The following is a 15046-nucleotide window of genomic DNA, read 5'->3' as shown; positions in this document are numbered from 1 at the left end:
CTGTGTTACAAGTGTTTAAACGGACCATAAAACCAACAAATCTGCAAAAATAGGGATTGTACTTCAACATACTTCCCAGTTCAAAATATCGTTTGCATTTGACTATGAAGAGAACCAAGCCTTTTTTCTGCGTGCGTTTATCGATTTGACCATGTCCCATAAACTGCAAGGTAATACTATAGAAGAATGCATATATTTTAGCCTTCCATACATCAATGACTTATTATAAGTTCTTAATTCACAAAAAAAAAAAAAATCCGAAATCTGTAGGAAACTTACTAACTTGGACTGCTTTGGCAACATTTGACTGAAGCGTACACCGCAAAGTTTTATTCTGAATATTTCGTTACCTAGCATAATTCCAAGTTGTCAATTTCTAATTTATTAACTTAATTGTAATACTTATTGAATTTGCAACATTACGTTTATCTAACATAAGTTCTGATTGTTTACTTATTTCAAAGTCTGTGGTTTGACCAAATAGACCATTTTCATATTACCGACTTTTGACTCCGGTTTATGTAATTTTTCGACAGGTTACTCACTTTGTGGTAGGACATCCTGGTACTCCAGGTAACCAAAAGAAGTATAATCAAATATATAATCGGTGCAATTTGGGGGGAAAGTTTACTGTTTTCCGATGATTTTGTCGTGTATAGAAAACATAAAACAGTTTTTCCCCAAAAATTGTACCGATTGAAAGCTTTATTTTACTTCTTTAAGTTGCTCTTACTTTACCGATTACCAGGATGTCCTACCGATCTTTTAAAATTAGTTTCCGTAAATCTGTTTTTAAAAGAGTTATATCTAGTGCACACAATTTTTTGTTTGTCAATGATGCCTATTTATACACTAGCATACTATTCGACCAACTTGGGTCTTTAAAAGGAATATACAATTGAAATAAATAATACTTCCCGTCGATTAAAACATCTTATGTGAACGACATTCCTCTTCCTGTAAAGTCATTGTTTATTCTAGTTTCACATGTATAAATATTTCCGAAAATGTCTAATCCAAGCTTGTGATCATGCATGCTTCCGCTGACTAGTATTAGGTAAGAGATTCATGTTTTTCGAAATCTTTTTATCAAATGACCATACAACGATGTTGAAAGTCAATATTTTATAGTTTAACCTGATTTCATTTATAAAATGTATCTATATATATATATATATGTGTTACTTTTGAGAAAGCTTATAACCAAAAAGATGTGATTGTGGTTAAATGGATTTTCTTCGCAAATGTCGAACATACTAACTGTACATAACATTATCATACTAACTAAAATTTACGTATCAGCTACAAACGCAGTGACAGTATAAACAGTTAAAAAAAAGTTAACGATCGAGCTATATTGTCTATTCGAGTGTGATGATCATATGTTTGTTTGACCATATCATGAAAGAGAAATTAAATTTCCCGCTTAGTTATACTTCCTCTTCATATCCAAATATAAACAATGACGTATGTAAATCCCCAGTTTTTATCTTGTGGAAGTTCTTACTTTCGTTTTCGTTTTCTACGACTTTTGGAAAATCTTACAGAAAGTGCCCAAGATAATTTCAAACCATTATTCGATTTAAAACAAATGAAGGTAAGTTAACTAATGGTACATATTATATCACTAAAATTACATATGAATCTTTGTAGTAAAATTCAGAGAGGTTTTTGAAAGGTTAATTTTAAATCATAAAATGCATGATTACCACTGCTCAAAATTACATTCCGAAATCAATTCCATCCTCAATAGCGGAATAGATACCAATATCGTTTCTTTATAATTTATAATATTTTTTGAACTAGTAGCAAAGTGAAGGATAAACTTAAATTAATTAACTCAAACATTGTCAAATTAAACAAATGTCGAAATGATCATATTTTTTCGTGGTCGTTCACACTGGTATAATATGTAAAGTACAGTGAAATTGTACTGTCTGCTGTACAAACGTCACATAGGACTATGTGACCTAGATAATTTAAAGACCCAATGCAAGGTGCATTCTAAATATAGTTATATGAAATTTAGGAGAAAGATAAAATAACACAAAAAGTCTAGCATTGAATATGAGGTACACGGAAGGGTTTTGTTGCATTGATTACATGTTTATATGTAGAGTTATTCTATTCAAGTCCATGTTTATGACGGAGAATTAAGTGCATGTTACTGCTCCCGAGCTGTATAATAACACAATAAAATTGAGAATGAAAATGGGGAATGTGTCAAAGAGACAGCAACCCGACCAAAGAGCAGAAAATAGCCGAAGGCCACCAATGGGTCTTCAACACAGCGAGAAAATCCCGCACCCGGAGGCGGGCTTCAGCTGTCCCCTAAACAAAAATGTGTACTAGTTCAATGAAAATGGACGTCACACTAAACTCCAAAACATATAATTGAACTAAAATTAAAAAACATACCAGACTAACAAAGGCCAGAGGCTCCTGACTTGGGGCAATAATCCCCTTTAATGATGTATGTAAAAGATAAATCTCGAAACTATATTTATAGATAAAAAAACAAGCATAAAATTATGTCGTATGGTCTTCAAAATGTGAGCCCTAAATCTCACTAGAAAAAGATGATTGCTTTCTATATCTTGATGATTTTACACACATTTATGGTAAGTACTTGTCAATCTAATACGTTAAAGAAAATTAATTTGACTTTTTAGTTTTAGAACATCGAATAGACCATCATACTGCAGTTTCTATATCTTCTTTTCTGATGGCATCGTCACCAGGTGTCCGTGTGTTTGATGTACCAAAAGATGCTTCCCAAAGAGATATCAAAGTTTATTTCAGTAACCCGCGGAATGGAGGGGCTAAAATCACCAGAATCTATTATCCTCTACAGGGAAACGATGCAGTGGTTTTGTTTGAGCGTGAGAAAGGTGAGCGACAATCTGATATTTGTACTAATAGAACACACAGGAAAGAAATGTCGTTTGAATTTGTTCGTCTTAAATTTGACATTTGTGGATGTACAAAATGATGTGACGCTTATTAAAAAAATCATTTAATTTACAAAACGTTGAATTTTATGTTGTAATGAGTGTAATTGGGATTATATTTTTGTTGGCTCGACATACCTAATTCATATAGCTGTTCTCATCATTTGTTCTCCACCTCGTTCGTTGTCGGTCATCTGTAAACTTTCCAGTTTAATATTCAGTTTTAACAGAACTATTTTTCGAGTGATATATGGACAATCCTATACCACTGCCTCATTCGGTTCCGATCGAATTGAAAACATGGCACTAGAGGCGTGCATTTTTTATTCTTGATTAACATGCTTTGAAAAATCTTTTTTGCATCTGCAATCTTCATATGTTTTTTATTGAGTGGGTGGCAAACATGGCGGAATTGGTTACACGAAGTTCTCATTGAATCCTTATCGAAAACCACATTTTCATCTCTTTTTTTCTGAAACCCAAAAAAAAAAGAAGCTAAATTTGTCGGAAGTTATCTTACCTTTAGACTTAGTCTATATAGCAATTAGGAGGCAAATTTGCTCCTAGGAGCCTCTATTATCGCAATGGTTGATATTACATATTTGGAAGTTGAAAACTTAATAAAAATCTAGTTATATCTTAATTTTATTTAAATCCGTTAGGAAATTTGATTTTGATGTAAGGTCTTCAGTATTTTCTCTTTAATTTTTTCACAATTTACCAAGACTCGGTGCTTTTAAGCTTGACGTATGCATAGACACGCTCGTCTATTATTAAATACCGTACATTGACCTCATAAGTTAACTAATACAGATTAAGGGGGTGTATTTTAGTGCCCAAACTATTTAAACCCGCTCCTCAATTAGTACTGACATCCTAATCATATTTTAAAAGATGCATTTTCTTACAGTTAATCCAAAAATATTTCAAATGGACCATGTGTTAAGAGGACGAAACCTAAGGGTCCGACCTTTACAAAGACAGGTATGTGTGACAGTAATTGACAATAGTATAGGAATCTAAATGATAAGTAAATGTTGATTTGACAGCATCCCTACAACAGAAAAAGTAAAGATTTAGAGCACACGAAATTTGGCCACAATCTTTATTGGGGTATATTATGTCGTTTGCTCAGTCTTTGGTTTTGTGTGTACTGTTGTTTGTCTTTGTCTTTTTTAGCCATGGCGTAACAGTTTATGTTCGACTTATGAGTTTGAATGTCCCTTTGGTATCCTTCGCCTCTCTTTTAAAAATTGTGTCCGATGATCCCGCCTGCCAACCAACGTGCCGACATGTTGAAAAATAGAACATGAGGGTAAAATGCAAGTGTTGTATATTATATTGAAAGGCAATATAGATAAAGAAAATCTGACAATGGCAGAAACGTTAAGAATGATGAGATCTACCTACTGTCTATTTACGTGAAATATCTCTGGTGACTTTTATACGAGTTATTGCCCTTAAATGACGAATTTTATGAATTTCTTTTCTATTTTTGTCTATTATCCTGAAAACTAAAGTAGACAGACAGAAAACTTTAAATAGAAAAAATGATCAATAAGACAAGATCTACAAAATAAGTCAAAGATGGCTGAAATTGTCAGTTGACTCATCATAGGAGTTAAGTCCTTAATGAATTAAATAAGATTTATCATAAAGAATACAAGATATCTTGTTAACTTGATCAGATATCTTGAAATTGAATATATTAAAAACGTCTTGCCACACAAGTATACAAATGTGGCTTAATTAGTATGAATTAAAGGAGATGTGAGGTATACGTCAATCGGAAAGTAACCAATCGACACAAAAAGTCAAAAGAAAAAAATGTTCGTGCTTTATTTGTAAAATTAGCCATATAACTCATACTTTTTTCCCCTATTCTCAAAACATAATGCTTGCCAAGAGTTAGAGAAAATTGGTTCTTAGTACATGATTTATTTAAAACGTTTTTAACAAAAATACAAGATATGAATATTTATAAATGAAACAAAGACCTCGTCTCCTTAGAACAAAGTTGAGGTTGGTCACTTTTCAATATTTTTTAAGCATTTTGTTGGTTAAGGGAGTATATCTTTGACTTCAGATGCACATTTTTTGAGATAAAACAACTAAAACGCTTCAAAATGTTGTGTTGATAGCATTTAAATGTATAAAGTATTTTCTGTCAAAGCGTATTTACATTTCAGGTTTTCTCCAAGGTGACTGTAGAACTAGGAAAAGAAATTACTTCGTTACTTGACAATGATCCAAAGTATCTAGATGACATTCAGTATGATGGCGAGTTGGAGGTGATTGCAGAAGACAATTACACTATAACCGGTGATTGGTACCAGATAGAGTGGGCGTGGCAATACTTGGATGATGTATGTAACAAAAGTGATGACACAGTTGAAGTCATACCGAATGGCATTGACCAACATGCACCTGAAACGCTACGGGGAAACAGCGATGACAGTGTTATTTTGGGGGCCACATCCATTAAAAGTGAGGATGACGTACCGCTCTTACAATACCCACATCATACGGAACAGGCGTCCGGTTTCCAGCCTTACTGGAAGGATTCAGACGAGAGACACAGTTCTGATTCACGTTTTCTTGATCCATTCGCTTTTGATGATGACGAGTCTGGTTTTAACTTGTTAACTAGAGGCTTAGACATGCCACACACTGGTTTTCCATGGTTAGAAAACAACCTTGGCAGGAAACAGCAAACAGGTTATAATGTTTCCCGTCAAGACTTCCAAGACGTGCCATTGACATACGAATTTAACGTTTCTTCTTTGAAAATATCCGTGTTGATGAACGATCTTCTACAAGAGACAACCGATGCCATTGTAACGTCTGCATCCGGCGACCTGTCAGCACAGTATGGTATATCCAGAGTTATTGCTCATTCAGCGGATCCAAAGCTAAGGAGTGAATGTCGCGAGTATATTGATAGGCATGGTCAACTCAGTGTTGGAGATGTCATGCATACAAGTGCAGGTGGGGCCTTCGATAAAAAGGTTGGATTTGTTATCCATGCTGTTGGACCTTCGTGGCGAGAATACAGAAACGAGGAATCAGTCCATATGTTAACATGTACCTATCTCAATATCTTCCAGTATTCTAGTAGTAACATGTGGCTGACAAATATTGCAATGCCTCTTATTGGTGCAGGTAATACGGGTTTTCTGTCTTCTACAGTGATTTAATACAATGTATAATAATTTACGATACTTTATATGCCATTTATTTTTGAACAAATATTTTAGACAATAACTTGAGTATAAGTGTATGGATCTCCATGATATTGTTCCACAAATGGAAGGTTAGGTTTGATTTTGGGGGTTATTGTCCCAACTGTTTAGGAATTAGGGGCAACAAAACAAGCATTTTTCTTGTTTCAGGACAATAACTTGTGTTTTAGTCTATGGATCTCTATGAAATTGTACAACAAGGTTCCATGCCGGAAAGGGAAGATTTTGGTATATTTTGGGAGTTATGGCCCTAACCGTTTAGGAAAAAAGGGCAAAAAAAAACCCTTTTCTAATAGTTTGTATAAATTGCTTATTTCATGACCAATTATAACGGGGTTTAATTCCAAATTTTGAATTCTTGGGGTTCTTTAATATGCTGAACCTAACTGTGTATTTGGATTTGGATTTTGGGCTCCGTATTTCAATTGGTCCAAAGGGTCCAAATTTAAACTTTGTTTGATTCTTTTAACAAAAATTGAATTCAAGGGGTTCTTTGATTGCTGAATTTTACCGTGTATTTAGATTTGGATTTTGGGCCCCGTTATCAAATTGGTCCACATTGAGGTCCAAAGGGTCAAAAATTAAACTTTGTTTGATGTCATCAAAACATGAATTCTTGGGGTTCTTTGATATGCTGAATCTATCCATGTATTTAGCTTGTGGATATTAGACAATAATAGATAAATGTCCAATTTCATTTTTTTAAGTTCTCAGACCACATTCATTCTGTATCAGAAAACTATGCTATGTCAAATATTTAATCACAATCCAAATTCAGAGCTGTATCAAGCTTGAATGTAGTGTCTTCACTTGCCCCAACTGTTCTGGGTTCGACCTCTGCGGTCGTATAAAGCTGCGCCCGGAACATTTTATTATAGTATTGTGATCGAAGAATATTTACCGTCAGTGGCAGGTTGTAATCACCTATCACTTGAAGTATTTACACACAGGTTGCGTAAATACGCATATTGCAGATTGCTTAACATATTTTAGTTTGCTTCAATTCTATTTAAAATCTGCACGCGTAGGGGCGAGACGACTACTTTTCGACCTTATAAATTTACCAAAACGTGATGCTTTCGAAAGTACCATCGAATCATATTACTAGGTATATAAATATCAAACAGTAATCTTCTCTATAAAACTTACTCTCATTGCGATATGGCTTTTTGTGCAGATGCGTCGTAAAGCAACCATCAATCAACCAATCTCTATGATACACTCCATGTTACTATACGACCGCAAAAAAAATTTTGTGGTCGTATATTGGTATGACGTTGGCGTCGTCGTCATCGTCGTCGTCGTTTGAAGACACATTAGTTTTCGCACTCTAACTTTAGTTTAAGTGCATGGATCTCAATGAAATTTTACCATAAGGTTCAATACCACAACAGGAAGGTGGGGATTGATTTTGGGGGTTATGGTACCCACAGTTAAGGAATTAGTGGCCAAAAAGGGGCCAAAAATAAGCATTTTTGTAACTTCCAGACATAACTTGTGTGTAAGTGTATGGATCTCTCTGAAATTGTACCACAAGGTTCCATATCACAAAGGGAATGTTGGGATTGATTTTGAGGGTAATTGCCTCCAAATTTTAGGAATTAGGGGCCAAAAAGGGGCAAAAAACAAGCATTTTTCTAGTTTCGTGACAATAACTTGTGTGTAAGTGTATGGATCTCTCTGATATTGTACCACAAGTTTCCATATCACAAAGGGAATGCTAGGATTGATTTTGGGGGTAAGTGCCTCCAAATTTTAGGAATTAGAGGCCAAAAAGGGGCAAAAAACAAGCATTTTTCTAGTTTCATGATAATAACTTGTGTGTAAGTGTATGGATCTTTATGAAATTGTACTACAAGGTTCCATATCACGAAGGGAAAGTTGGAATTGAGTTTGGGGGTAATTGCCCAAAAAAGTTTAGGAATAAGGGGCCAAAAAGGGGCCAAAAATAAGCATTTTTCTAGTTTCTAGACAATAACTTGTGTTCAAATGTATGGATCTCTCTGAAATTGTACTGCAAGGTACCATACCACAAAGGGAAGGCTGGGATTGATTTTGGGGGTAATTCCCTCAAAATTTGAGTAATTATGGGGCCATAAAAGGGCAAAAAAAACAAGCATTTTTCTAGTTTCAGGACAATAACTTGTGTGTAAGTGAATGGATCTTTATGAAATTGTACTGCAAGGTTCCATATCACAAAGGGAAAGCTGGGTTTGAGTTTGGGGGTAATTGCCCTAAACGTTTAGGAATTTGGGGCCAAAAAGGGGCAAAAAAAACAAGCATTTTTCTAGTTTCCAGACAATAACTTGTGTTCAAGTGTATGGATTTCTCTGAAATTGTACTACAAGGTACCATACCACAAAGGGAAAGCTGGGATTGAGTTTGGGGGTGATGAATTCATAAGGGGGTTCAAAAAATTGGGGGAGGGGAATTTTTTTTCCTTTTTTTTCTTTAAAATTTTCCATTTTAAATTGGTTATTTCTGATTTATATATAAAAGCAAATAATAATGATATGGTTTGAATAGGTAAATTAAATTTTTTTAAGTTCTTAGACCACATTCATACTGTGTCAGAAACCTATGCTGTGTCAAATATTTAATTACAATCTAAATTCAGTGCTGTATCAAGCTTGAATGTTGTGTCCATACTTGCCCCAACTGTTCAGGGTTCGACCTCTGCGGTCGTATCAAGCTGCGCCCAGCGGAACATTTTATTGATATCTTGTCATTGCAACTCCCATTGATTACAACCATCAGTCAACCAATCTCTACAGTACCCTCCATGTTATTGATATCTTGTCATTGCAATTCCCATTGATTACAACCATCAATCAACCAATCTGTATTTTACACTCCATGATATTGATATCTTGTGGTTGCAATTCCCATTGATTAAGATTCAGACAATGATAGATATCTTCCGAATTTAGAGGTAAAACTGCACAGTAATTGATTAGTAAATGTCTCTCCACATCTTGTCATACTAAAGGAGCAAGTGACATTTAAACTCGTGTTAACTGATAATTTTATTCGTTTTCACGTGACAGTAGCTTGCCGTAATACCCCTGAATATCAAGGCGCGTTATAGTTGAGCGTGCATTTTGCGATTAATTTCATTTACGATTGCGCGCGATATTTTATTACATTTCCGCAATTCCAGTTAACAAGCAACTTGGGTTATTGTCGAGCTTCCGAAATTTATTTCGCGAAAGCGAGACATAGCGATCCAATATTCAATCGTCGGCGTCGGCGGCGTCAACATTTAGGTTCAGTCTGTGGTTAAGTTTTTTTGGACATCAATTACTTTGTCAAACATACATGGAATTTTATGAAATTGGGACAGAAGCTTGTTTATGACCAAAATACAGTATCTAGGGCAAAATTTTGAAAATATTTATTTTCTTTTTTCCGTATTTTACTAATAAATGGACTTAGTTTTTTTTACAGTTAACTTCAGATTTTGTCTGAGGTTAGAGTTTTTCAGTCATCAATAACTTTGTCAAACCTTCATGGAATTTTATAAAATTTGGACGGAAGCTTGTTTTTGACCAAAAGACAGTATCCAGAGCAAAATTTTAGAAATATCTATTTTCATTTCTCCGTATTTTACTGATAAATGGACTTAGTTTTTTTACAGTTAACAAGTAGATACAGTCTGGGGTTAAATTTTGTTACACTTCAATTTCTTTGTCAAACCTTCATAGAATTTTTTGAAACTTTGGCAGTAGCTTTTTAATCATTAAGAGATAATGTCTGAGGCAAACCTTTGAACATATATTCAACCTTACACTTTAACACTGACAGCAGCAATCACAGGCGAGACACAGGGTTCCGCGGAACCCCTTACGAATTTTTAATTTAATGATGCTCACAAATCCCATAAGAGCTTATGGCATACATATATATACATGCAAGTAAATTGAGAATATTGAAAAGAGAAAAGTTTCTTACAAGACAGTGATCGCTTAAAAAAAGAAAAAAAAATATGAATTCATAAGCTCAAGACATATCAATGTTTTATGTGTCTCGACACTTTCTTGAAATTACGAACAACTACAAGTTCAAAACTAAGGACTTGACATAAACAAAAGCAAGTAAACGCAGACGTAAGAAAGATTATAAAACTGTGGGTTTCAAATTTTCAGCAGTGAACGGTTATGTTACATCAGTTCTTTTTATACGACCGCAAAAAAATTTGGGGTCATATATTGCTATCACGTCGTCGTCCGAAGACATTTGGTTTCCGGACAATAGCTTTAGTTTAAATGTATGGATCTCTATGAAATTTCAATACCACAAAAGGAAGGTTGGGATTGTTTTTGGGGTGATGGTCCCAACCGTTTAGGAATTAGGGGCCCAAAAGGGGACCAAAACAAGCATTTTTCTAGTTTCAGGACAATAACTTGTGTATACGTATTTTGATTGCTCTGAAATTGTACCACAAGGTTCAATACCACAAGTAGAAGGTTGGGATTCATTTTGGGGGTAATTGCCCAAATCGTTCAGGAATTAGGGCCAAAAAGGGTCTAAAACTAGCATTTTTCTAGTTTCGGACAATAACTTGTCTTTAAGTGTATGGATGTCTCTTAAATTGTTCCACATTTTACAAAAAGAAAATTTCTTCAAATGTTATTATTTTTGGAAAGGGGAGAGGGGGGGGGGGGGGGGGTAAAAAAAATTGGGGGGGGGGGAATTTTTTCCCCCTCAAGATTTAAGAAAAATTGGGGGTCACAATTTATTTTTCTAATTCTTTGTATATAGTCTGAAAACAGATTTACTAAGTATTGCGCAATAGCACAGTGTATTGCACAACAGCCAGAAATCTTCATTCAAATCATATAACCAATTTCAAATTCTTTGACTACATTTATTCTGTGTCAGAAACCTATAATGTGCCAAAAATTTAATTACATTCCAAATTCAGACCTGTATAAAGCTTGAATATTGTGTCCATTTTTGCCCCAACTGTTCAGGGTTGGACCTCTGCGGTCGTATCCAGCTGCGCTCGGCGAAGCAGGCTGCAGTTTATTACTCGTAGATTTAAGAGGAATAGTTTTATATAAAAAAATTATTTACCCGAATTAGAATTTTAAAATGAATGAAAACAAAGGTAAAATGCATGCACATAAATGTAAAATGAATGATTACAAAGGTAAAATGCATGCACATAAATGTAAAATGAACGCACACAAATGTAATGATTATTACGCTCAAATGTAATGGTAATGCGTGCAAACTAATGCACCGAAATATCAAATGTACGGAAATAACACTCCTTTTCTCGGTATAGTACATCTCTGTGGTGCTATGCCAAACTTTGGTAATGCTTTGCCTAGATCAGTTCAAAATTGTTTTCTTTCGGAATTTTTGTTTAAAAACAATTAAGGGAAATATGTGTTCAAATGCTGTCTTAAATGAACGATATTGATTTTTCAGGTGGTGTGGGGTTCCCATTAGATGTTTGTGTGCAGGCGTTCTATGATGCATTGCTTTTATTTGTCATGGATCCAGAAAACCTTAGCCACTTACAAGAAATACATCTTGTTAGTAATGATGAAGACAGCACGTGTTCAACTATTGTAGTTTTGCGATCCCTGTTAGATATTGACCAAATATCTACACAGGAAGCTGCGAAAGATCGGTATCTGAAGCGGACAGCCGAGTTTGGATTTAAGGCGAAAAATTTAATTATTGACAGAGAAGAAGAATTGTTGGGTGTAAAGGATGAAGGTTTAAAAAGTAACGAACCGGAAGGAAAGCAACCCATACCTGAGGTAAAACACAGTGGTTATTTGAAGGAAGTCGAACCAGTCCTGGAATTAACCGATGGCGAAACGATCTCGCTCTCACCCAAGGAAACCACTGTCTCTTTCACAAAATCGGTTAGCAGTAATCCAGACATACTGCGGTCGACTGAACCCGTCACAGAAACAATTAAAGAATGGGATGACACAGAAAAAACATCTGCAGTCCCCCAAGCTGTAACTGTAATAGACTCGTCCAGTTCAGACGAATCCATTCCGTTTGGAATGATTGATTCCGACGAAGATGATACGATCCCAAAAAAAAACTTAGTCTTGTTGTCAGAAGATAAACATCAATCTCCTGATGATACGTACTACAGTGGTAGCTTCTCTGAGAAACACGCTGCAAGCGACCGAGATACAAAGATCACAAGCAATCAAGATACAAAGATCACAAGCAGTCAAGATACAAAGGAATTAAACACGTCATTAAACACGCAAAGAGATACCAGTCTTGACAAATCAATTCAAGAGGAAGGCAACGACAGTTCGCTGACCTTTGACATCAGTGATTCAAAAGAAGTTAATGGTTCTATGGAAGATGAAATGCAGAAATCAAAAGACATGCCACTTAGTTCAAGGGATGAAATATCAAGTGTATCACTTCTTTCAACGTCAAAAAAAGGCCGTTATGACGTGTCTAAAAAAATGTCGATGGACAATGGAATTGATGAACATTACGCAAAAACACAGATTTCTACAGAGAATGGAGATTTGCATGAAAACAACAGTGACAAGAATGAAAATTCAACGAAGACGAAAGATCTGAGTCCTGATGTGTATGTTTTGAAAGTTGACAACGAGAATACACCCGTGGATATCACCGACACATAGAGAAGGAAAAATGTAATCTTAACACAAATTATTGTCATAGCCCTACATATTATGATTTTTGTTCGGTTATTGATAATATTACGTCACTATTTAATGTCAAATTACATGTATGACATTCTTAAAAATATTCAAATTTAGTTTTACCCACGTTTAACCATGATTTCGAAAAGTGAAACCGACGGCATTTAAAACAAAATTGACAGTAAGCAAACAGCAAAGGATATCAAGGACAATTAAAAAAAATGAAAATTACAAAATAATTTACTTGACGTCAATTTTGTGCGCGTCCAAGTAAAATTATATGCATTTCTGGTTATGTAAATATATAATTGAACACGTGATTTATCTTTGATGAAAGTATATATCCTTACATGTACACAATGTGTGAAATGAGTTGCTTCAACTTAAAATATATTTTATGCAGGAAAAGGGTTAAACATTAAAATATGGTCACAATTCTGAAGTAGCTAGATATATATAATGCAAACCATCTTAGTGCTTACGATTTGTTGTGAATCAGGTATGATGATACATTATCATAATCCCACGCTACGAAGAAGCTTGGAATATCGTTTTAGCTCGTCCGTAATTAATTTTCGTCTACGGATGCTAACTCAAATACTTTATTACGGATTGCATCAGACTTTGATAAATGGTCACGTATAATTAGATGCAAATTCCAACTGATTTGATATCAATATCTCAAAGGTCATGGTCGAAGTCACTCAAAATGGATTAAACTTTGAGCAAAAAGTGTTTTCCAGATGCTTACTCATATCGGATTGTAACCTTGATGGATATATGGTCACATTAATGAGCGGGTGATCCCTGTAGATGTTGATGTTTACACCAGAAAGGTCAAGGTCAATATATATAAAAAGATAAAAATTTGTGCAAACGCTGCTTCCGAATTCTAATCAAATACTACACATGGGGATTACAACGTTACTTGGATCACATAAAGGAAGATCCCTTTTGATTTTTAGGTCACTATGTCTAAGGTCAAGGTCAAAGTTAATTAAACAGAAAAGACTCGTACCCTAAAGTATTTAAAACATAAAAAAAGTAAGCCATCAGGTCACTTTAAGCTTACCCCTCTTTATATGGGGACGTAGGGTATGTGAGCTGTCTCACTAAAGGATTTTTAATTAGAAGTATCATTGATAATTTCCTGGTTGTTTCAAGTTTTTAAAGCTTAAAAATGTCTGCATTTGCTCCCAAGTCGAAAATTTTGATAAACATCATAGCCGATATATGATCAACATAGAACGAAAGGTTAAAATGTAAGCATGGTTTAATACCTTTAATACCATAATAGATGAGACCGACGTGAAACTGTTCAGATTGTCAAGATAGTTTACGTACTTTCTATTTCTACCAAAATGATCAGATGACTCCTGATAGTTTGTTGTGTCATTGCAAAATTCATGTTGGGTTAATACGAACGTTTTTGGAGGAAAACCCAAATAACACTTTCAACAAGTTCAGTATTTATGTTTTTGTGAATGAATGTTGTGTCTACAAATAAACATTAGGAACGATACATCATACGAACATTCTACAATAAGATTTGGAATATTTAGTTGTACGGGTCCAAATGGCCGACAATTACACTTTTGAACGATACACCAAATCAATATGTTTTATTTCCCTCTTTGTGATTGATTTTAGGAATATAACTATATATGTATGTTGCTTTTGCTATACACTTATCGTTTCCTTGAATGCTTTAGTCGCATCATACTGTGCTTGATGTAACCTTTTATTTAAGTACATTTAATGTAAATAAATGCAGTTTTCATCATCTCAGCATAAAAAAATATATGGAAATGACTTTTTAAGACTTAAATTTATATGTATATGCTGTAACTTGTAAATATAAACGTGCATTTCTGTAGCTTATTGTTTTCACTTTGAAGTGTTACAAAACAATTTAATGAATAAACTAGTCCTATATATGTAATTTTGGTTATTTTTTTCGTAAGGTTGCTGTCTCAGTGACGTGTATCCCTCATCCTATTCATAGTAAACGCCTTACTCTAAATTGTAGTTTGTTAATAATACATGTATCCGTATGCTCTACTCGTGGCAATTGTCGTGTTTCTCATGTCAAGTACAAATCATGTGATACAAATCATGTGATACAAATCTTTATTTGATATCTTTATTTTCTATTAGTTGAAATGCGGCTTAGCATTCAATTACTGTGAGTAAT

General features: G+C 34.5%; 1 protein-coding gene across 1 annotated transcript; it reads left to right on the top strand.

Moving 5' to 3' along the window:
* Positions 1-1477: 1477 nt before the first annotated feature.
* On the top strand, positions 1478-14794 carry LOC127732519 (uncharacterized). The gene is made up of 5 exons (XM_052241552.1): positions 1478-1597; positions 2673-2891; positions 3862-3935; positions 5141-6113; positions 11630-14794. Exons 2-5 carry the CDS (start codon positions 2726-2728, stop codon positions 12829-12831), a joined length of 2415 nt encoding a protein of 804 aa, XP_052097512.1. The 5' UTR covers positions 1478-1597; positions 2673-2725; the 3' UTR covers positions 12832-14794.
* Positions 14795-15046: the final 252 nt, after the last annotated feature.

The sequence above is a fragment of the Mytilus californianus genome, unplaced genomic scaffold (assembly GCF_021869535.1).
Source record: "Mytilus californianus isolate M0D057914Y unplaced genomic scaffold, xbMytCali1.0.p SCAF_1, whole genome shotgun sequence".
In the NCBI taxonomy this organism is placed as follows: domain Eukaryota; kingdom Metazoa; phylum Mollusca; class Bivalvia; order Mytilida; family Mytilidae; genus Mytilus; species Mytilus californianus.
This window is presented reverse-complemented; position numbering and strand designations above follow the sequence as displayed.